Below are 25,646 nucleotides of genomic sequence, written 5' to 3'. Positions count from 1 at the left end.
GATATAACTGTGAAATGCAATGTCAATTAAACTCCTGCAAGGGGAATCATAATTCCAACACAGTTCCCTCTATATGTTCTTATGATAAAGCTTAATAGTTAAACTTTTTCACTCATATATCGCTGTTGTAAACAAGTTTTTGTCTGTTTCACTTGCTGACGTAAAGACATTACGATGATGTTATTTTTGAAGGCTTAGGAATGTCCATAATTTATTAAGTAGAACGACGGAAATTTCCTGTAAGTAAGGTTTCAGGTTTCTTACTGTAGAAGGAATGTAGTCAATCTTAATCAAGTATTTCTTCATCTTTAAAATTGTTAAATGTGTTTACTTGCTTGCTAGATAATAGAAGTTTTTGTTTAAAGACATGGAACACAATTTTTCGGTTTTATTACCTAAGTTGGAAACTTTCAAAGTTTGTTTTTATCTCGACGTTAAGAATTATCATTATAAAAATCATATCAATCTTTTCGTCGATTTAAAAAAGGAGGAAAGAACTAAACACAACTGCTATCTTAATATATACGCTGTTTCTGGATCGCTCTTGTAGAAAGTGGAATAAACATTATAATAATTATATCAATCAAAGGAGAAAACAACTAAACAAAAAAGTTTTCTTGACGTATACGCCATCTGAAAAAAAATATTTGTTGTAAATATCTTTACAAAAGAACGAATATTAAATTTAAAACTGCATATTTAACATAATATGATTTTTGACACCACACTTTGTTTTCAGGTACGCAGGCTCTGCCTGGATCTCTCTTGTAGAAAGTGGAAGCAGCTGGTCATTGATGGCAACTGCAAACTTAACCATTCGTTCGGATAATGGACTTATCAATTCTCCACCAATTTGTTCTATGCAACCAATTGTTAGACTGAAGCAAGGTTGTTCGTATTCAATGAAAATTCCAGGTAATTTACTTACAGACTTTCCAGAATATTCAAATACAATGGTTTCGCTATAATATGTGATGTAGAGCCCCGTATTTTAAGTAGGTTAATTGAACCACCCTGTAATTACGTTTATGATTTACAGAGGTAGTTTGTGTAAAATGGCAACGTTTAGTCTAAAAAGCTCATTATCCCATGACGACAAGGAATATAAAATATATTGCCGTTTCTAAAAAGTATGGCTTAATAATTGAAGAAAAATGAAAACATTTATACGTTTGAACGATAAGTTACCAAACTAAATCTTATGGTAAATATGTTAAAAATTACCTAACGAAAAATGAGTTTCTTAGTATTTAAATGGGTGATCTTGTTTTGATGAGTTTATATTTGTTTATACTGGCAACATCTGATTTCAGTTATAGATGAAGATGGCGATTTTGTAAAGTGTCGATGGGCAACCAGTTCGTCGGGAGTTAATGAATGCGGAGATGCTTGCCATGGTCTAAGTAACTCTATACTGGGTGAGGTATATTTCAGTTTAGAGTTTGTCAATATCATGTGCCTTTATTGACATTTTCGTTTTTAAGAATTGTTGATTGTTAACGTATCAATTGCACGTTTCTGTTTAAGTTTGATATTTTTGTTGTAATTGTTAAATATTGTTTAAATAATCAATGAAGGGAATTTTATTCAAACCAGATATGAAAAATTTAATACATTATTTGTGCTTACCATTAACTTATATCATTTTATAAAAAAATCATATTAGACTTGTTCTCAAACTAATCTCGATTCTTTCTCTGACACATGAACTAAACAGGAATGTGACTACCTCCATCGGATAATGTGTAGTTTCTAAACAGTCCTTCATTTACATATAAAAAACCACAGTGCCACAAACTACTTAATTTCATAATGAAGGTGCAACTATCTTATACATGCATGTACAGCTTCTATTCTTTTTATTCAGCAGAGTTTTCAAGCTTAATATATAATGATCATTTAATCATCTGAAGAGATGAGTAGATGCTCATTCCTGTCCACTTAAAAATACTTCGTGTATTGTGTTAGATGACATTGATTAATTCCTACGAGATGGTTACACCTCCCGAAACGAAAGCTTTCATCAGCTATAGTTAGAGGAAGGGATAAGGCGTCTGCGCAATGCTAGGCGGTGTTGTCGTAGGAGTGAGAAATAAAAAGTACAGTTTACAACTCTACGACAAATCCATCCATTGGATCAGTGAAGTTAATACACGGCTGAAAACACATATTATATTCATAATTACTCTAAATATCAGCACAACAATGTTAAATCTGCAAAATTTGCGGAAGCAAATTTTTGTTCTTCCCTCTCCGGGATTCGAACTCATGCTATTTGTGACAACACCGCCTGCACTGTGTCCAGCGCTACACCACTCGGCAACCTAGACTGAACTAAAAATTCAGCTTTCGGTGGCCTAGTGTTACCTTTCCTCGTCAGTAGGATCTAGAGTTGAAACACAGTACATGATAAATTTGGCATGAAGATGGAATTGATTACAGATTAGCTAAATAGTTAAAGATAGTTACAGTTAAATCAGAATAGATTGATATGATTCATTTTACATCATAATCATACTGATCAAGGATATCTGTTATCCGAAATATTGATATGGTTCATAGGTAAATCAAAAAATATTGATATGATTCATTTTACATCATAATCATACTGACGAAGGATATATGTTATTCGAAATATTTATAGATACTAACATTAAATGTTTCCTTTTTTAATATTGGTGTTGTCTTGTACACTTTTTAGGCGTTTATATAGTTTATTTTACTGTGTACAGGTATCGTTACTCGCAATGATTCAGCTACCTCGTGAGAAAGATCGTTGACTAATTTCTAGACGTTTTATATATATATTATATGGCCTTCCAAATACCGTTTCGATACCTAACATCACTGAAGAGACGTTAATTGGCGAAATCCGGATATGGTGTACTAATTTTTGCAACTTTTGTTTGCGGTATACCATCTTTTCCGCAAGTTTATTGTTTTCTGTTTGATATTAAATTAAATTAATATTTAAGATCCATTTTGTTACATCTGGTGATCATTTTATTTGGCAATCGCCGATGGCAGTCAGCAGGGTTTAAGAACATCCGTTGTTCGACCTGCTAGTCAATTGCGTTTTGTTAAAATAGACTTTTTCACTTTTTTGGTCTTTTGGAAAATGTTGTTTGTGCTGTATTTAGACCCCTTTACCAAGAAATTTGTTTTGCATGTACACGTATAAAAATTGCGGTTTTTATCCAACGCAATCATAGGTTTGAACGTTGTTTTCAATTTAGACTTGTTTATATTTTTTCGTTTGGGCTTGTATTATATTTGCCTTCGGGTTTATATGATCCGTTCATCCTATTTCGACTCTTCAAAATTCAAGAGTCTATCCTAAATTGAGGTAAATTATATGGCCTTCCAAATACCGTTTCGATTCCTAACATCACGGAAGAGACATTAATTGTCGAAATCCGGATATGGTGTACTAATTTTTGCACCTTATGTTTGCGGTATACCATCTTTTCCGCAAGTTTATTGTTTTCTGTTTGATATTAAATTAATATTTAAGATCCATTTTGTTACATCTGGTGATCATTTTATTTGGCAATCGCCAATGGCAGTCAGCAGGGTTTAAGAACATCCGTTGTTCGACCTGCTAGTCAAATTCTTTTTGTTAAAATATACTTTGTCACTTTTTTGGTCTTTTGGAAAATGTTGTTTGTGTTGTATTTAGACCCCTTTACCAAGAAATTTGTTTTGCATGCACACGTTTAAAAATTGCGGTTTATATCCAACGCAATCATAGGTTTGAACGTTGTTTTCAATTTAAACTTGTTTATATTTTGTGGTTTACCGCAAACATAAGGTGCAAAATTCAAGAGTCTATCCTAAATTGAGGTAAATTATATGGCCTTCCAAATACCGTTTCGATTCCTAACATCACTGAAGAGACATTGATTGTCGAAATTCGGATATGGTGTACTAATTTTTACACCTTTTGTTATACCATCTTTTCCGCAAGTTTATTGTTTTCTGTTTGATATTAAATTAATATTTAAGATCCATTTTATTACAATTGGTGATCATTTTATTTGGCAATCGCCAATGGCAGTCAGCAGGGTTTAAGAACATCCGTTGTTCGACCTGCTAGTCAATTGCGTTTTGTTAAAATATACTTTGTCACTTTTTTGGTCTTATATATACATGTATATATAATTCGTCTAAACATCAGCCCAACAATGTTAGATCTGTAAGTTTGCTTTCGCAAATTTTTTGTTCTTCCCTCGCCGGGATTCGAACTCATGCTACTGAGATATCGTGGCACCAAATCGTCTTGCACTATGCCCGACGCGCTAGACCCCTCGACCACCTAGGCTCTACAATAATAAAGCTTTCGGTGGCCGGTTGTTACCTTTCCTCGTCAGTTATTAATCTAGCGTCGTAACAAAGTACATGCTATATATGGCATGAAGATGGAATTGATACAGATCAGCTGAATTATCTATTGTAAAGGATCCTACAAATTAATGTAAGATGCAGTCACAGAAATAATTGTATTATAAATACGACTGAACCAGTGACGACTCTTCAACAGATTTTATCCATCGGATCACCAGCAGTGATGGTGACACAATGCTGAAAATACATTCTGTATATTATTCGTCTGAACATCAGCCCAACAATGTTAGATCTGTAAATTTGCTTTCGGAAATTTTTTGTTCTTCCCTTGCCGGGATTCGAACTCATGCTACTGAGATATCGTGGCACCAAATCGCCTTGCACTATGCCCGACGCGCTAGACCACTCGACCACCTAGGCTCTACAATAATAAAGCTTTCGGTGGCCGGGTGTTACCTTTCCTCGTCAGTTTTTAATCTAGCGTCGTAACACAGTACATGATATATAAGGCATGAAGATGGAATTGTTACAGATCAGCTGAATTATCTATTGTAAAGGATCCTACAAATTAATGTAAGATGCAGTCACAGAAATAATTATATTATAAGTACGTCTGAACCAGTGACGACTCTACAACAGATTTCATCCATCGGATCACCAGCAGTGATGGTGATACAAGGCTGAAAATACATTCTGTATATATAATTCGTCTAAACATCAGCCCAACAATGTTAGATCTGAAAATTTGCTTTCGCAAATCTTTTGTTCTTCCCTCGCCGGGATTCGAACTCATGCTACTGAGATATATGATTTTAAAACCGGAGTATTTCAAAATATGGAATGACTTATCAAGCATACAAAATGACATTTACATAAATGTATATTTACTTAAAAACAAATGGAAAATACTATAAGACTGAACTTCTATTATCACACCAGTAAGATAAAGAAATGACCTATCATACCAAATATCACATGCTATAACCCCAAACCATTTACATAGCTCTACTGGTAGTCATCACCTAAATATATAGTTTTAAGAGTGATTGGAATATTTTTTAAGTGTCATGTTTGATTGCTGTCGAATTTTCAAGATATCATGTCAGTGGTTGTCTTTTGTTATATTTTTATGCTTTGTCATTTGTGGACTAAAATGTTGGTGACAAATCATCTATTGTCGCTGTTAAAATAATTCACAACTTTTTCAGTCTCGAGCACAAAAATATATTGACACATTGTATAAACACCAGCCTATCGTTGAAGAATGTATGTTGACCTTTTAGTTGACTTTGCGATTACAATTCGTTTTTTTATATAGTTTTGAGCCATTACTTAAACGTTTGTTTTTGTTATTCTGTGAAGTTCATATATTCATAAGCTTAACAAACTAGATACTTGGTGTAATAAATGGAACCCTGTCATTCTATCAAGACTTTATGTTACACTATAGATGTCGTTTGGCTATTCTCATCTATCGGTTGTTGTCTCATTTAACTCATTAACGTATACAAGACATTTATTTAGAATAATTATACTATGTTAAAAGTGAAAAATCTTTCAGTTTGCAGTTTAATTTTACTTGAATGATCTCAATCTTTTTCCAGGAAACATGCACTCTTTCTTATAATGCGACGGGAGCATCAGGATGGTATGTTGTTGCCCTTCAAATTGAAGACTTTACTTCTCGGCTAGAAACGAATCCATTAAGTAGTGTGCCTTTACAGTTCCTGGTCTACATTTACTCTTTAAGTGATTCGTGTGACAGTAAACCAGCTATAGAAACTACTGTTGCCGATGGATCAGTAATTCAAATTTCTATAAATACCATCTACCGACAAACTATTGTAGCAAGCTCTTTGAGTTCGTAAGTATAATATTATACCACATTTCAATTTGGCCTTAGGCAGTAATTGAAAAATCGAAATATATAAGAGAATGATACATACTGTGTATGAGTGAGTATTAATGCTTATAAGTAAAAGTTTTAAGCAAGTTATAGTACCATACATTACGACATTTCCAAGTAATTACTACAGCTGTAATAAAATAATTGTCACAATACCAGCGTGTCTGTCCCACCTCCCCATTTTGTTTGGCAATGCTGTGAGCTCTTGACTTGAAGATGAGCACAGAAATCTCAAGTATTTGCTAAATAAAGTAATGAATAAGAAGTCAACAGAGTTTTTACAGTAGCTCAGGAGATGAAGACCGGGACTTGTTCCAGGAAAAGATCAAGGAACAGAACTGGTACCAAATGAGCTTATGACTCTACTGGGAAGTTGAAGGGAAAACAAGATGTCGTAGTAAAGTGCGATGAAACAAATACTGAAGTAGTGGAAGCTACCGATCGGCGTTGGCCTACAAAGGACGATAAGGAGTTTTTGATCCTCTCAAATGTAGCCGACATTTGTTGCAGGTGTTGTTTCATGTCGGTTTAATCCTATCAATATATGGACATGATGATCGTCTAAAGATCAGCTGCCTCTATCATCGATCTCCAGTTTGTTGGTTTTTATAAGCTTCATCTTCTTGTTTCGGCTTTTTCCAATACGCGTTGTTAACAACCGTTTATACGAGTATTTTAACAGAGATGAGAACGACTAACAAAGTCAAAGGAATGTTTGCGACCGCATCTTTTTTTTGTAACTGCTTGGTGAATTTTCGTGTTGTACAAATGACGTTTACAACAGAAAAAAAATGCGCGTTACAATAGAAAAGACATTGTCCTACTGCTTGAAAGATCTTTACAACTGATCAAATTGATGCAACTCTACCTGCAGCTATTGTTTGATGTATAAAGTCGTGACGAATTCTCCTCAATATACATTTGTGACGAAAATCTTTTGTTCAAACGCTTCATTCTAAGGGATTCTGACGTTACCTACGTTATACATGTATCTGCCATAGTGCAGTGTAGGCAAATCCGTTCTTCATGATACTGAAACAAATAACTTTACCTCCAAACAATCCCATTCCAAATTATATCAAGCGAAAACCAATACTGTACAGTTTTATCGTCTAATATAATTTTACAACAAAACAATGGATTAAGTCCGATTTTGATGATTGTTTACAACATTTGTCTTTCTAACGATATTAATTTGCGCTCGTATTTTTACAAACACATTGCAATTTGGAACATTTCGCTATTTGTTTTGCACAAATAAAAAAAGAAAAGCAAAGAAAACATAAGATATTATGAATATAATTTTCTTACTTTTTATAAGACAGGTATAAAACAAAAATAATGGTGTTACGCAGCAAACAGGTGCTTTTGTGGAAAATTTCGTACTTAATATCAACCCATTCAATTCTACAGAGAGAAAATAAATTCAATTGATGACTATTGTTTACAAAGATTACTTTTATACAAATACGCTTCCCATTTTAAGATTGGTCTATAATTAAAAAAACAGACTCACGCCGTCTATTGGATATAGATTACGTCGTCTATTTTAAATAAAAAGACAAAAAAAAAAAAAAACGAAAAGAAAGAAAGGAGCATTGATTATGTCAATTTCGAGCATATCAGGAATGCATAGTGCTTACCTTACTTAGTATAATGGCAGTGTGAAGTCAAAAGCTTGATATACAAGCTTTGAAACAATTTTTTAGCAATTTTTTATTAATCAATCATAATACATCTAACATCTCAGGAATTTAGTATAAAGACGTCATTTATAGTCAGAGAAAAAAAAACATAATCTTTTAAAATGCCAAAAATACAAGTATCGACAGAAGGTAGAACCGTGAACTAGGAGTAGCAAACTAAATATGCTCCATACTAGTATCGTTATATGGCTGTTGGAAACATGGTCACCGCTTTAGAGATTTTGCATTCTATCTTTGAATAAAAACTATAAGCTACTTAAAAAAAAGTGATACACAGATGATCATATTTAAATATATAAAACAAATGTATATACTTGTTTGTGAACTTCCAATATAGGGATGGTACGTGATACGTATACGTCTTTATCCACGAAATGCACGTATATTGCTGAATGGGACTCTTATTTAACTGTGATTAACTTAGCTTCTATCTTCCGTCAGCAGTTTTTTCAATGGTTTCGTCGTATAAAGAACTTGTTTTGCTGGTCCAATGTGACCTGTCTGTGTAAGTTGCAAAGACATTTGCGACAGAAAGGGAGTTTTAAACGTTAATTTTAATTAATGGTCGTAATTCATGATTGATCTCTGTCGTGCGAGTTCAATTGAAGTGATATGTACGAACTCCTTTTTAGTAATATAAACTTGTTTACTTTAATCGGAAGAATAGTATTTAATAATCCGGTTTGTTTGTAAGCAAACTATAAGTACACTTCTTTGTACTACAGTGTTCACAACATTAAACAGCTTATGATGTTTTGCATTAAAAACTGTCAGTTATTATCCATTATATCATTGCTGCCATATCTATTTTGAGGGAAATTCAACTCAATTTTGCCTCTAGATGTCACGGAGAAATTGATTTTCAATTGAGGCACTATACGCTGGCAGCTGTTTTTCAATTTGTTTCCAGATACAATTCTAACTTTATGAATGCTCAATGCGTTGTCTGCTCCTATTCACATTTTCGACTTCACTACAAATACCTCTGTTTTATTAGTACTCACTTCAAATACTCTTCGTGTAGTTAGCTACAGGATAAAGCTTGAATTTTTGCCGGGAAATGGGCCGTTTATGTTAATCAGCGACACAAAAAAAATATATATGCGCATAACTTGTTCATAAGTTAACTTATCATATATTTATGTCAAAAATGTTTTTGTGCTAAAAGGCAACGCTTCCAATTCTACCTTAGACACCACATTGCTACAAAACGTCTTATCTAAATATTTTAGTGTTATTTGAATATAGTCTTCTGTTAGGCTGTTATTCATATTTGATTTTGTCAACACAAAAGGTTATCACATGATAACGTTTATCACATCTTTTCCTTTAGAATAGCAGAAATAAATACAGTGTCACCATTGGGGATGACAAAGTCTAATTTGCTAACGTATGGTTCATCCAATAACAAATGGTATATAAACGTAACATGGACTCCAGCAGAGACACATATCGGCAGTCATATATTCTGCTATACAGCATTTGATAATAACAGGTAATTGTGCTTCATATAAAAGAAGTGAAAACTTGAATACCACAATAGCAACATTTGTTATGGGAGCTTTCTAACATATTGTATACATTTTTATTTAGGTTCCTTATCTTACATGATTGCCTTGCAAAAGTTAATTTGATATTATGTGTATACTTTGCATACACACTAGAGTGTTCCAGCGCTCATGATGAAATGAATATGAAAACATTGAACATTTCCTAAAACACATTATGTATGAAGTGCCGACGCGGTTTATACTAATAATGTGCGTATGGTCAGCGATTTTATAAAAAAAAAAAAAAAAAAAATACGAAAAGAGGCATTCGATTTTCATGATAACATTTATTTGCTGAAACAATAAAATTACGTGTTATGTCGATATTTTCGTTTGTTTCTATGCTTTGTTGAGCGTTGCATATTGTCAAGAGGAGCAGATGTCGCCATAGATGTTGTATGCTATTTGGAAAAAGAACACAAAAAACATCAACAAATAATTCAAAAGGTGCCAATCTACATTTACTTAAAGCTATTCAATAGCCAATTCCAACTCATAAACAGTAACATAACATAAAAAATGGAGTTTCCAAATTAAATCAGTGTTAAGTAAAGGTTTGACTTAAACATTAACTATTTATACGAAGATAAAATTCATTGAAATTTTTAACCTCAGATATGGACAAAGCGAACGTTTTTGGAAATACACATTTCTTTAGAAGGGACAAACAGATCATCAAAGTTAAAAGAATCGTTTCTTTTGTCGTTAATTTTATAATAGAGTTTCGTGTATGAAAATGAAATAACTAAAAGCAGAAAAGGCCAACTTTGTTGAATTTAATTTAATCTGTTTAAATTCAATTACTTTGGGTATAAGTTCGCAGTAAACTTTAATAATTGTTGATTATTTAAAGCAAAAATGTCATACAGGTAACGGTGAGTGTTATTGAAATTTTCTACTAAATGGTATTTAAACGGATCTTCAGCAAGTTTGGCCATAATTTGTAATTCATAACAATACCGACATAAACCTATTAAAGGGCTGCAACCTGTCGATAAAAATTATTGCCGAAACGCACGTAGATCTTGACAAGTAGAAAATAACAATTCATAATCTCATCACAGTTCCAGTTAGTGTATTTAGCACATATACGTTCATTAACAGTCATAAACAATTTGAAGATTCCCGTAAAATTATCGAAATGTCTTGGATTAAACGACTGTAGACAGCATACCCCCTGGATCTAAATGACAATATAAAGGGACAAGGGAACATATCTAAAACTTCTTCTATTGATATTATGAATATTGTTGACAAAAGACAACGTAATAACAGGTCTCATAGCACACGTATTTATCGAAATCAACGAATTAAACATCGTATAAATTATACACTTGATGATCTATCTATATTTAGAAAACAATGGTAGGCATCAATTATTATGTAAACTGGGTCAAATACCAATTAGTAAATTACATGAAATTTTCAAGAAGTGTCACACAATCTCGTTCTTCATCCCACTCAATGAATATTCGCGTATAATTACAGCTTTTTGCCACCATAGTCTGTTCCCGCGTATCGATAAACTGGAAGATCATAAAGGGCGTTTTCTGAAAATAAAATATATTAACAGAGGGATTGATTTCATCAACTTATCGAGTTTATCTAATGACTCTACCATTCAAAACTTTATACCTCCCTATTTTGATAACACGGAACCACCTATTATTTCGTATAATACAAAAAATCCAGCAGAAGTTTAATATCTAATTATACGTCAGTAACATCAGACGTCAGTGTAGAAAATACTACTACTCTAATTTGAGACTGTGAATCGTCGAATTTTAGACATGATCCCTTTGGCCATGTTATTACGGGTGACCTCAATATCGTTCAAGACCGAGAGGTTAAAAATGTTTTGAAAAAAGGACCAAAAATATCGTCCATCATCTAAAATAGATTGGAAACAGTGTCGTCAAGTCACAAAAGACGCTTTTTCATCGTATTGTAAAGATTGGTGTTAACGGGAAAAATCTAATAAAAAACTCTCTTGATTCTTATTTAAATAAATGTATGAATGTTGTGGATATTCGAATACCACATTTTGAAAATAAATCAGAAATAAATAAAAGAGTACATAATACGCCTATTTCTAGAAGAATAAGAAACAAATTTCAAGTACTTTAAAAGCGGTTTGTGTTTGAACCGGCCGACAAAGCAGCCAACAATGTGGTGGTAGTATGCCGTAAATACTACACGGATGTTCTTATGAATGAAATTTTAAATTCTTCTACATTCAAGTCCGTACACAGATAGCCATATAGTAAACAACCATATCATAACCACGTCACAGCTTAATGCCTCTTCTGAACATTCGAAGGTCCCTACTATGTATTGGTTACCTCAACTACACAAAAACCAGTAAAATATCGTTTCATCTCGGGCCTCTAGTAAGTGTTCTACAACTAATCTTTCAGTGCTTTTAACTAGTTCCTTTACCACTATCAAATAACTTATCATTAATTTTTGTAATAAGATATACGAAAATAGTGGAATTGGGTCAATATCCTTAATGCGCCTCAAATTGAGGAACTCAAAGGTTGTGCGTAAACAAAAAATTTCTGTGTAGTGATATTGGACATGTTTCTATTTTAAGTGACTGAGCTTAACCATTTGTGTTGATTTGGAAATTAGAGGACCATAGAATAAATGTATAAAAACTATGGAGTTATTAATTGTGTTTAAAGTATTAAATTTTCAAAGAACTTATTGTGTGAAAATAAAGGATTTTTTTACCACGAGGAGCCGCATCACGAAAGGATTTTCGGGGTATGCTAGTTTACGGAAAAAAGAATCTCACTTCGTACCCCTAAAATTTAACCACATATGTGAAAATGTCTCAGCTTCGAAACGAACCATCATACATATCCAAGTTTACGATATGGACTGAGCTACAGAAGAAAACGTTACCATTACCATCTATGGGAAATCAATTGCGCATATTGACCCAAATTACAAGATGTATTTTAGAAGTTGTCAGACTGATTTATGCATGATTGCATCTTGTACACCAGAGAAGATTGTGAAAATGAAGGTTAGTTGTCTTTTATAAATACCTAGATATCACAGCTGGTTCTAGATTAACATTATCTATAAAGATCAGCAACAATTTTCGCTTTTAAAATGTATTACTGGCACGGGGCTGGAGCACTTCTTTTAGGCACAAACAAAACTTTGTTTACATGAGACGCTGACAGGCACATGTCATTGACTTGAAAAAGGCACTAACTTCTATGGAAACATTTAATATTGTTAAATTGTAAGTCAACATGACACACTAAAGACATTGCTAAAATCTTTTTTTGAAATAGTTTTATGTGAAAGGCCAAGTTTTTAAGATTTGCACTTCATTGTGCTTTACTTAGATGATAAATATGACATTCATAGCAGTTTAGAGTGGTTTCTTAGGTTGAAATATTAGATTTCAAGTGGTATAAATTATTAAGTATTTTTTAGGGTTTTTGATGAAATCTACATTTTTACATATATTTTCTCAGTTAAAAAGCACTTTTAGACATCAGAAAATTTTATTTAATGCTTCAACAGGGTCTGTATATTGAAATTGAAGGTTATAATCAGATGTTTTATCCATATTTTGACTTGTGAAGGTATACAGGAAGAAATCAATTAAACATACACATTGTATTCAGAATTAATAAATATAGCGATAAAAGGGTCTTTGCCTTATAGTGCTGAAACAACTTTATTTTCTTTCAGAAATGAACAAAAATACACAGATTTATTCAGAAAGTCATACCGATGAAGATCACACAAGAATATTTGGAAAAATCAGAATTATGGATTTTAATATTGGTCAATTTCCCTAATGCGCCTCAAATTGAGGAACTCAAAAGTTGTGCGTAAACAAAAAATCTCTATGTAGTGATAATGGACATGTTTCTATTTTTAACAAATGACTGAGCCTAACCATTAGTGTTGATTTGGAAAGTAGAGGACCATAGAATAAATGTGTTAAAACTATGGAGTTATTAAATGTGTTTAAAGTATTAAATTTTCAAAGAACTTATTGTTTAAAAAAAGGGATTTTTTACCACGAGGAGCCGCATCACGAAAGAATTTTCGGGGTATGCTAATTTACGGAAAATGAATCCCCGAAAATTTAACTACATAATTATGTGAAAATGTCTCAGCTTCGAGACGAGCCATCATACATATCCAAGTTTACGATATGGACTGAGCTACAGAAGAAAACGTTACCAGTGACAGTTTTGACTTTTCAAATCTTTACACTACACTTCCACACAATATTATCAAACAAAAGTTTTCCTATTTAAATAAATGAATGCAAATATATTTGCTGCAACTCATTTAGAGCCTTCTTCACTAATGAGAAAGGTTAATATGCTAGATATACTTACTGGGGGTGTAATGATATGATTGAAGCTGTTAATTTTCTCATTGATAATATTGATATACGCTTCGGTAACAAAGTTTATCAACAGGTTGTAGGTATTCCTACGGGCACCAATTGTGCCCCTTTAAAAGCAGACTTGTTCTTGTACTGTTATGAATCACAGTTTATGACCAAACTCAGTAAAAACCCGTCAAAATTGCATTTAATTGAATAATTTAACAACCATTACCGTTATCTTGATGATAATATGTCGTTAAATAATCAAGAATTTTCTAAATATACTGCCGAAATTTACCAAAAGGAACTTACTTTAAATAAATCAAATATAAACGGAAATAACTGTCCTTTCCTAGATTTAGATACTTCAGTTTAACACGGGAAACTCTACACTTAAATTTACGACAAAAGGGACGATTTTTCGTTCCCTATTGTTATTTTCCTTTTTTTGACGGTGATGTTATTTTGGCACCATCTTACGGTGTTTATATATCACAACTTGTTCGCTATGCCCGTTGGTTTTGAAGTTTGATTGAACCTGTAGAAAACTTATTTCAAAAGGGATAGCACAACCTAATTTTTAAGGAGAAGTTGTTTACAGATCCCTGAAATTTAGAAACGATCCAGGTAAAGTTATCTATCCTTTAAATAAACTTTTTTTTAAATGTTTACCATTTCAACACTGTAATTAGATCTTTGAATATTGTTTTTATTGATATTAATATTGATTTTATTATCAGTAAATTAAAATCAAACTAAAAAATATTTTTATATACATATGCACATTCATGGCTCTACAATCTGTCGATCCTTGTATTTTGGCATTGCACAAGGCCATGTTTTCCTCTGACTGTTAATGACGTCTTTACACTTAATCCATTGGATGTTGGATGTGTACTGATTGATATTTTAGTCTTAAATGCATGATTTTTTTTTATTTGTTATTGGCTTTGAGCTAGCTGTTAGTAACTGCGAGTATTCTTAGATCTGTACTTAGTGTGTTTTTGTTGTGGGGATGTATAAATACCCTGCCACGTCCGCTCTGTATTTTTGTTAGATGTATTTCTATTTGTATTCATCTGATGAGTTATGCCTTTTTTGCTGATTTTTATAGTTTGTTCTTATGTTGTACTGTTACACGACTGTCCAAGGTTAGGGGGAGGGTTGGTGCCTTCATACTAGTTTATTATGTATGTGCCTGTCTCAAGTCAGCGGTTATAGTTTGTTGCTGTGTAACATATTAGTTTTCGTTCATTATTTTGTACATAAATTAGGCCTTTAGTTTTGTCGTTTGAATTGTTTTACATCTGTCATTTCGGGGCCTTTTATAGATGACTTTGCGGTATGGGGTTTGCTCATTGTCGAAGACCGTAAGGTGACCTATAGTTGTTAATTTCTGTGTCATTTGGTCTCTTGTGGAAAGATGTCTCATTGGCAATCATACCACATCTTCTTTTTTTTTGTATTTATATGTGTAACAGTAAGATAACATTATTTATCTGAACATTCGAATAGTATTTCACACTTCAAAATAATTCACTCCCTTATTATAGTCAGCTTTATTACAAAACAAAAATATGATAAGTTCTTTAATTATAGTGAGAGAACTAGCTAAAAACATGCTAACATATCAGAACGATTAATTGACAACACTTAGTATAAGCCGTTATGTAGGTTTTTTGAATGTTCAAAAGAAATCTTACGATGAGCTATGGTAATGATATGATTTATCTCATTTTCACCTTATTTGAGGTGTAATTAATTCTAAAAAAATATCATTACTTCTGTAAAATAACAGAAACATGTTTAACTATTTAAAAAAAAGGTTATTCATAAAACTGTTGTGTAAAAATCCTTTTCAGGAAAACTAGACATATTGTGGTGTATTTCTTGGTATTTTTTTTATCAATTTATTATCTGTTGTCTCTTTTTTTCAGAGAAGCATCCGACCAAGAATGCATAAGACTTGTAGTTGTAAATGGTGAGAAAACATTTATTATATATATTGTAAAACAGATGGTTCTAAATGAAATGCAGTTGAGGCAGTGAGCATTGTTGTCGTTCCACAGCATAGGCTTAAATCGTATTAAAACTTGTATATGTCTCTGTTTTCCACAATTAAATTCTTCCTCGCCCTGCTATTCCAAATTTAAAGTATCTCTACTCTAAATTCAATAGGCTATAAACAAGACAAACACAGAAATAGGATTAGTTGCTCGCAGTAACATATTATTTTCTCTTGCGATACAATATTTTATTTTATTTAATTGCACAGATTTCTTCAAACAACATATAAATACATGTAATAATAAAATTGAGAATGAAAATGGGGAATGTGTCAAAGAGACAACAACCCGACCAAAGAGCAGAAAACAGCCGAAAGCCACCAATGGGTCTTTAACACAGCGAGAAAATCCCGCACCCGGAGGCGGTCTTCAGCTGGCCCATAAACAAAAATATGATAAACATAGCAGCAACTGTATATATACTAATGTGACTAACTTCGATTCGACGTTACTGCGAGCACCTTCGATACTAATACATTTAAATGCAAAACTTTATATAGTACCATAAAACCCCATCCGTAGGAACCGCAAAATTGTTCTCGTGCCATATGAACCTAACATCAAACTTCATAAATAATAAATACTGTTGCAGAACTAGTATCAGAACTAGTTATACTAGTTCCAATCTATACATAAGTACTACAAATAGCAAACGAGAAAAACCCAATTTCAAACAAAATGAAATATATTTAGACCTGTATTCTCTTATCCACTACAATGCGATATTCATAGGTTTTAGTTTATGTTAAACATTGAACGGATTGCCACATACATATTTATGTTGAAATAAATAATAGAAAACATTTTATATTTACATTTAAGCGTTTGTCCTTTATGTGACATACAAAATCAAAACCGTTCTTTACTCAACCATATTGTTCAATGTTAATATCTTTTCAAATATTTTAAATTAAGGCACGTTTTACTTCATTGGAACCATAAATGCCCTGAAATGTGCATGTCTCACGTTTTGATTCCCCAATTCCAAACAATATCTTCTCTATGCTGGTTTATTAAATTATCGATGTGACATCACAGTGTGTAAAATATATTATATAATTTCAATGACGAATTCGTTTACAAAATTTTCCCTGACTGCTTGTGTTGCGCTGTTAAAAGTCGGTAACAGATCATGTCAGTGCCGTAGCAATGGCTTATTAGCTGATGATACCCTCGGTCACTAGTTACGTTATAACATAGCGCTTGAAAATGAGAATGACACTTATAAGTTTGGTGCGTTCGAAGTGCTTTCCTGGATTTTTCTTCAACAGGAACACTGTATATACTGTTATGATTTTGTAATTAAAAAAAAAAAAACATCTTACAAGGCCACCCAAAACAAATTAGACCAAGATAGATTAAACATGATAATTACATTATCATAACAATACAAATATAGTTCTGTCTGTTGGGTAATGTGTTTCTTTTAAATGGGTTATATTGGACAATGATTCATGCTAATGTTGTCTCTAGTGACGAAACATAATCAAGATAACAAAATCTCACCCGTAGCCAAGTACAAAGTATGAAAAAATCAAATATGCTTAAATTCAGTAAATTAATTATAATGAAAATTAAAGAACTGAATGCAAAATGCTCCTTTACTGTTTCAATGAATTTTCTTTAAATGAAACATATGGACTCAATTCAGTGTTTTGTAATTTTATGTAATTCACTTCAGACATCGGAATATGCACATCCAACCCATGTAAAAATAGAGCTACTTGTAATGACCAAGACAACAGATACAGCTGTACATGTGCTTCTGGTTTCACGGGCACAAACTGCGAGACAGGTAACATATTGACGAAACATTTCCAAAGTTTTACGTTAAAGTGTACTTGTCATGTTTCAGAAGTGAATCTTGCGCTGTCTTTCCGAATTCACATTAGAACGAAATCGAAAACTTGTAACTAATAATGTAATTAAAAGATTTGTTACTTATTTTGAACTTCTGAATATAACTTTCAAGAAACATCATGGTTATATATGACATCAAGAAAAATATATCTTGTCGAGAAAAATTGTAATCTGCGTTTATATCGTGATATGCTCATGCACAATCACAATTGCATTTAATACTTTATGTATATGTGTATTATCTTTTAACCATAACTTTAACATTTGCTTACAGATATTGACGAATGCTCATCTAACCCATGTGAGAATGGAGCTATGTGTAATGACCACGTCAAAGGATATAACTGTATATGTACTGCTGGGTTCACTGACACACACTGCGATACTGGTAAAAAAATGACAATCCTTTGCAAAAAGAGAATAACAAAAATACCGAACTCCGAGGAAAATTCAAAACGGAAAGTCCCTAATCAAATGGCAAAATCAAAAGCTCAAACACATCAAACGAATACATAACAACTATCATATTCCTGACTTGGTATAGGCATTTTCTGATGTAGAAAATGGTGGATTAAACCTGGTTTTATAGCTAGCTAAACCTCTCACTTATATGACAGTCGCATAAAATTTCATTACATGACAACAATGTGTGAACAAAACAAACAGACATAATAGGTAAAAAAGTCAAAAATATTTGACAGTTGTCAACATTGTGTTATAATCTTAATCACTATAAAAAACAAATATGTCAACAAAGAAAAACCAAAAGACATATAGACAAAGCACATAAGCAAAAATAAATGACAAGAATACAAAAATTTACGAAAGCAATATATGTTTATGTGGCTATATTTGACCTTACGTTAAGAGTTGTGTTTAAAGTTCAAAGTTTTTCAGTACAATATAATGCTGAAGGTAGAAACATTGTTCCTATGAAATATGTACTTGTCTTGATTCCAAAAGTGAATTTCCCGTGTTCCTTACCGAATGTACATAAACACTACGCGTCAAGGATAAGTTATACGTTTTCAAAAACTAATACTTGTCATTTATAATGTGAAATAATTCTATTTTTTTTAACTTGAGAGTATAACTCTTTAGAAAAAAAAACAGCTCTATATTTGAGGACAAGTTTGTTGAACAAGTTGAGAAATATTGTAAGGCAAGTGATGATATCGTTAGAATACAACAAGTGATGTCAAGTTACCAAAAATTCATTTTTTTACAGATATTGACGAATGCTCATCTAACCCATGTCAGAATGGAGCTACTTGTAATGACCAAGTCAACGGATATAACTGTATATGTGCTGATGGATTCACCGACACACACTGTCAGACAGGTAAACAAATTGATCAATCATTTTCAATCCATTATGGCTGAGTGGTTTTATTTGACCTTATTTTGAGAGTTGTGTTCTCGGTTCGAAGTCGGTTGGTTTCATACAAAATTATTCTGAATGGAAACAAGTACATAAAATCAAAAATCGACTTGTCAAGTTTCAAAAGTGAATATTGTGCTTGACTTTCCGAATGCAAATATGAACGACACATTAAGAAAGTGTTATTAAAACGAAAAAGGGAACTACTTTATTTTGAATTTGTAAGTATAACTATAGAGAAAAATCCTGATTTTATATTTCGTCAAGAATCTATCTCTAGTGTATAGAATTGTGAGGCGTGTTCATATCGTAAGAATACAAATATGATTAACATATGTAATTAAAGTTAATACTTTATCTGCATGTGTTGAAATCAAGTAACCGCAAATTTCATATTTGCTTACAGATATTGACGAATGCTCATCTAAGCCATGTCAGAAAGGAGGGACTTGTAATGACCAAGTCAACGGATATAACTGTATATGTACTGCAGGATTCACTGACACACACTGCGAGACAGGTAAACAAATTGATCAATCATTTGCAATCCATTATGGTTAAGTGGTTTTATTTTACCTTATTTTGACAAAAGTGAAAATTGTGCTTGATTTTCCAAATGCATATAGGAACGACACATTTAGTCAAAACTTAGTGTACATGTGTTATAAAGCAATCAAAAATTCAATATTTCATTTACAGATATTGACGAATGTACATCTGACCCGTGTGAGAATGGTGCTACGTGTAATGATAAGGTCAATGGATATACATGTACATGTGCTGCTGGGTTTACTGACACACACTGCAAGACAGGTAAACAAATTGATCCAATATTTGCAATTCATTATGTTTAGATGGTTATTTTTTTTACTTTACTTTAAGATTTTTGTTTCATGTACGAATTAGTTCAGTGCAATACAGTTCTAAAAGGGGAAAAGTTGTGAATATGAAAAATGTTCTTGACATGATTCAAAAAATTAATTGTGTTCCTGCCTTTCCGATTGTCTATTATACCTACTCATAAATGATCAGTTTGATGTTATTAGAATCAGGGTTATAAATGACAAGTATATTCAACTAGTCGAGAAATTTTGTTATGCCTGTTAGATATCAATAAAATACAAAATGTGATAGGCGCAAACTAGAAATTTGACCTCTGAGTTTATGTCACAAGTAACCCAGAAATCAGTATTTTATTTACAGATATTGACGAATGCTCATCTAACCCATGTGAGAATGAAGCGACTTGTAATGACAAAGTCAACGGATATAAATGTACTTGTGCTGCTGGATTCACTGACACACACTGCGAGACAGGTAAACAAATTGATCAAACATTTGCAATTCGTTATGGTTAAGTGCCTATATTTGACCTTACTGAGAGTAGTGTTTGAGGTACTACCTTTGTCAGTGCAATATAATTCTAAACGGGAAAAAAGTTGTTGATATTAAAGATGTAGTTGTCATGGTTCAACAGTGGATAGTGCGTGTCCCCTTAAAATGTTCATCAGGACGTTATATTAAAGGATAAGTTATGGGTTATGAAAAAAGAACAGTTAATTATGGAAATGAAAAAAATTTAAATTATTTAAAACAAATGAGTGTAACTATATTTATTGAGAAAAATCAAGGTTATATTTGTGAAGTATATATATAGTCGGGAAAAATTATGAGGCAAGTGTAAATATCATTAGATAATAAGTGATAGACGCATAAACATATGTAATTGAAATAAATACTGTTTGTACATGTATTATACTGACGGACTTTACAAACGTAACACACATTTTGGGTGATTTTTTTTAACCAAATCATGATTGATCCTCATATAAATACTATTCATGTTTACCATACTTCTAGAAGAAAAAGGAAAACTAAATACCTGACTTACCTGAGGAAATTGAACATACTGGAATTTTGAAGTCGCACGAATTTCTTAAAGCGTTATTTGAAACCCATAAATGATTCTTTGAAATTTTTTTGTTCATGAAACAATTCTTTCAATCAATAACCAAACTTCAATCAGTAAAAGAATGTTGTATCTCCATATTGCCGAGACAGAGCAATGACAATCGGAATCAGACCATAATCATATTGCAGGCAGGAATGCGTGAATGTGCTGTTACTATTAAATTTCACGTCAGAAACTCCTCTTATTGTCGTTACAAAAACGGTACAGGAAGATGGGATTTGTTGATGACCACCCATGACCAGATAGATAGGTTTTGACAACGCCACGTCAATAAAATTTGATTACGCAACGTAATTTGCGAGACATGTTTTCGGCCGCAACGTCAACTGTTAATCAAACCGCATAATGCCAAAACACACTGTAATGTGTTGGACAGAGGTCAAATCAGAACGTACAAACCAACATTCCAATCAGAACTGGTTGACTTTTCTGTCATTTAGGCGTTTGTTACAGGAAGTCATTGTCGTCAACGGTAACACATCCATCGATATGGTAAAAACTAGGGTTTCAGTCACACCACATGATTTGAACAATAAACATAAGGTAATAAATTCAACTTTCGAACTGCAAACGTTTTTGGACAATGAAGTAATGAATGAAATGAATGGTTACAGTTATATTTTACAAGTATTGCATACTTGAAAATGAGCATTAAAAAGAATGATCTAGCTTTGCGTTTTTAAAGTCCATCAATTTATGATTATTTTTAACAGATATTGACGAATGCGCATCTAACCCATGTGAGAATGGGGCGATTTGTAATGACCAAGTCAACGGATATAACTGTACATGTGCTGATGGATTCACTGACACACACTGCAGGACAGGTAAAAGATAAAAAAAAACCATTTGCAATCCAACATTTCAAAGATCCTATATTTGACAATAGTACGATGTCCAGTACATCATTATTGTAAAGTTACAACTTGTTTATATCAAATATGTACTTGTCGATTTTGCGCTTTCACTTGAGAATATTCCAAAGAATATCGATGTTACATAAAGGATAAGTTATGCGTTATCAAAGCAGATACTTGTCATTGTTAATTCAATTGAAAGTATTCTAATTTTTTTTGATCTTTGATTATTGAAAAAAATCAAGATCATATTTGACGTTCAGTATATATTTGACTAGCAGGTCGAACAACGGATGTTCGTAAACACTGCTGACTGCCATGGCGATTGCCAAATAAACGGATCACCAGATGTAACGAAATGGATCTTAATTGTTAATTTAATACCAAACAGAAAACAATAAACTTGCGGAAAGGTGGTATATCGCAAACATGAGGTGCACACATTGGTACATTATATCCGGATTTCGACAATTAATGTCTCTTCAGTGATGTTAGGAATCGAAACGGTATTTGGAATGCCATATAATTTAACTCAATTTAAAATAGACTCTTGAATTTTGAAGAGTCGAAATAGGATAAACGGATTAATTATATCAACCCGAAGGCAAATATAATACAAGCCCAAACGAAAAAATATGAACAAGTCTAAATTGAAAACAACGTTCAAACTTATGATTGCGTTGGATAAAAACCGCAATTTTTATACGTGTGCATGCAAAACAAATTTCTTGGTAGAGGGGTCTAAATACAGCACAAACAACATTTTCCAAAAGACCAAAAAAAGAGAAAAAGGATATTTTAACAAAACGCATTTGACTAGCAGGTCGAACAACGGATGTTCTTAAACACTGCTGACTGCCATGGCGATTGCCAAATAAACGGATCACCAGATGTAACAAAATGGATCTTTGTTATTAATTTAATACCAAACAGAATATATATATGTTTACGCCTTAAAAAGTCTATAAAACAACACCAATATGAAAAAAGGAAACAGTAAATACAATAGTAATAAATATTTCGGATAACCGATGTCTTTCATCAGTATGATAACGATGATGTTAAATGAATCATATCAATCAATTCTGATTTGATCTAAACAATCTTTAATTTAAATACTTACTTTGTGTTCATGTATTATAATATTTACTACAGATATAGACGAATGCGCATCTAACCCGTGTGCGAATGGAGCTACTTGTAATGATCAAGTCAACGGATTTAACTGTTCATGTGCTGCTGGATTCTCTGACACACACTGCGAGACAGGTAATTAAAAACAAAATGACGAAACATTTGCAATTTATTTTGTTTAAGAGGCCTTATTTGATTTTAATATGAGAAAGGTATTTCAGGTACAAAATTCTACCGTAAAACATCAATATGAATGCAAAAAGAAAAAATGTTCAACTAAAAAGTGTGTTTTTTTCATTATATAATTTTTTTCTTTTTATGTCGTCATATTAGCAGAGAACAAAAGTTCGAAAGCATCATTTACACTGAGACCCCTCCCCCCAAATAGAAAAAAAGCAAAATCAGACATTATCAAAAAAGTCCAAGTAATGACAAAAAAATTAAGGAAAAACGGGATTCTGCTGGTCTCACATAATGTATTCATTAACATAAGTCGAATCTTGTGAAATAAAAATGAAAATGTAATTTATTTTTACTGAAGTTTAATATATACTAAATACAGACATAGATGACTGTACCAACAATCCATGCCAGTACGGAATATGTCATGATCGAGTTAATGATTTTCACTGCGATTGTGTAATCTTCCGCAAAGGCAAGATATGCAACAAACGTGAGTACACTAAATAAATAGAAGCAATATAAGGTTGACAACCACTTAGTTAATAAGTGACTTCAGGCTACATGGATTTTTTACTGTTCGGATTACGCACCCGGTCTCGCTCATTTTAGAGTTCATGCAATCATGTGTTGGTTAGATTGATTTGACTTCTTAATCAATGAGTGAGATTTGAACATTGGTATGCTGTTGTCTTAATTTGCAACACCGGTGATCCAGAGTGTATGGTTATTTTCAAAACTAACATTTTGATTGCACGTTCGAGGTTATCCACTAAAAAACTACCTAACAGTTCCTAAAAATTTCAAACATGGCCATTATGTGTAAGAATATATAGGAATTCGGTTAGTAAGAAGCTAATGAGCGACGTAAACACTTCAAACGATATACATATGTAGCATGGCCACATACAGTTTGCTTCCAAATCTCAAGCAGCTAAAATGAGTTCCTTTAAAAATTCGATATAAATGTCATGGAACAGAAACGTGGACATAGGTAAATTAGTATACTCACATCTTGCGCAGCTGTTGCATAATGACTTTGATTTATTTTTATTTAAATGAAAATACAGAGTATGCAAGTGAATAAAGAGAAGAAGGGGACATATCAATGAGACAACAACACAACACCAATCAATCAATTAAAGGCATAAAAAGCGGCACTCATGGGTCAATATATTAGTAAACATCGAGAATTTTTAGATATCACATTAAGTATGCTATACGTGTAAAATATTTCTGTATTTTGTTTTTAAAAAGTTTGAATTGCCTGTAACAATAGAATGTAAAGAATTACTTATTCAAGACAGTCGCAATGATGAAATAATCCTTCATTTAAGGTATACAATAAATCTATTTGTAGTTACAGCATGGGCCGTAGCTTTTATAGTCTTAGCATCTATTGCAGCTCTTCTAACTTGTTGTTGTTTCAGGCGGAATATTGGAAAGTAAGTACTTTTCCATATAGAAAAAAAGTATTTACTTATTAAAAAACATTTCTGAAAATGAAAAAAATCTTGACCATTTGTTTTTATATTGTTATTTGAAAAATGTTTGTTTATATTTTTATTTTATCTATTCCTTTTGTCTTTTTTTTATATATGCATGCACTGTTTGATGAATATAAGATTGTCGATAGAAATGGAAAAAAAAATCTTGTTGTGCCTGATGTTGACGCAAATTATTTTTAAATTACTTGAAAACTGAAGAGTTTATTGCAATTAGGAGATTGTCAAAAGTTTTTGTCAAATATCTTTTTAAAGATATATATATGTTGTGTGTAATATACATTTCAATATATGCATATACAATAATAAACCTGTGTACACTTTTAAATACAATTGACTTACATTTCGCCTTTTTCAGATGTAAAAGGAATGATGAAAAGAAAAAAGTTAAACCACAGGAAATAGATGTTGAACCGAAACCAATGGAACTGCGATGGATATGATAGATGGTGATAAATAAACAAAATAGTTTTTGTTTGAATTGATTACAATTATTTTATTTTTTTTATTAATTAAAAGTCATTTTATTTCAATTCAATAATGCAACATATAAGACTTGGAATTAACAATAATGAATGGCATACGATAGTGATGCCTGTTCAATTTTCAAAGATTTCGTTTTATGCAAACAATCCTATACATACCTTTATTTTGTCCTTTTGATAAACAAGGAAAAACATTTAAAAGAACTGAAATCTTCTTTTAGTAGTTGTTTTGGGTTCACATCGTTGACCAATACATATTTTGTTTCAAACGCTAAGATATTTACAGTTTTTTCGTTGGTTTTGGTTTAATTATTACAACGCTTCGTTA

General features: G+C 32.2%; 1 protein-coding gene across 1 annotated transcript; it reads left to right on the top strand.

Annotated features, from left to right (window-relative positions):
- Positions 1–794: 794 nt before the first annotated feature.
- Positions 795–25,276, top strand: LOC127738026 (fibropellin-3-like). The gene is made up of 8 exons (XM_052249064.1): positions 795–915; positions 1,314–1,418; positions 17,626–17,739; positions 19,592–19,705; positions 20,389–20,502; positions 21,871–21,984; positions 24,689–24,773; positions 25,192–25,276. The coding sequence occupies exons 1-8, from the start codon at positions 795–797 to the stop codon at positions 25,274–25,276; spliced, it is 852 nt and encodes a 283-aa protein (XP_052105024.1).
- Positions 25,277–25,646: the final 370 nt, after the last annotated feature.

The sequence above is a fragment of the Mytilus californianus genome, unplaced genomic scaffold, assembly GCF_021869535.1.
Source record: "Mytilus californianus isolate M0D057914Y unplaced genomic scaffold, xbMytCali1.0.p SCAF_1, whole genome shotgun sequence".
NCBI classification, from domain to species: Eukaryota; Metazoa; Mollusca; class Bivalvia; order Mytilida; family Mytilidae; genus Mytilus; species Mytilus californianus.
The sequence above is the reverse complement of the archived record's forward strand: the minus strand, read 5'-3'. Positions and strand labels throughout refer to the sequence as shown.

Excerpts from the sequence above, each read along its gene's own strand:
- LOC127738026 (XM_052249064.1), top strand. The coding sequence starts at position 795 with ATGGCAACTGCAAACTTAACCATTCGTTCGGATAATGGACTTATCAAT. Across the intron at positions 17,740-19,591 it reads GGGCACAAACTGCGAGACAG|ATATTGACGAATGCTCATCT; the intron begins GTAACATATTGA and ends ATTTGCTTACAG. Across the intron at positions 20,503-21,870 it reads TGACACACACTGCGAGACAG|ATATTGACGAATGCGCATCT; the intron begins GTAAACAAATTG and ends TATTTTTAACAG.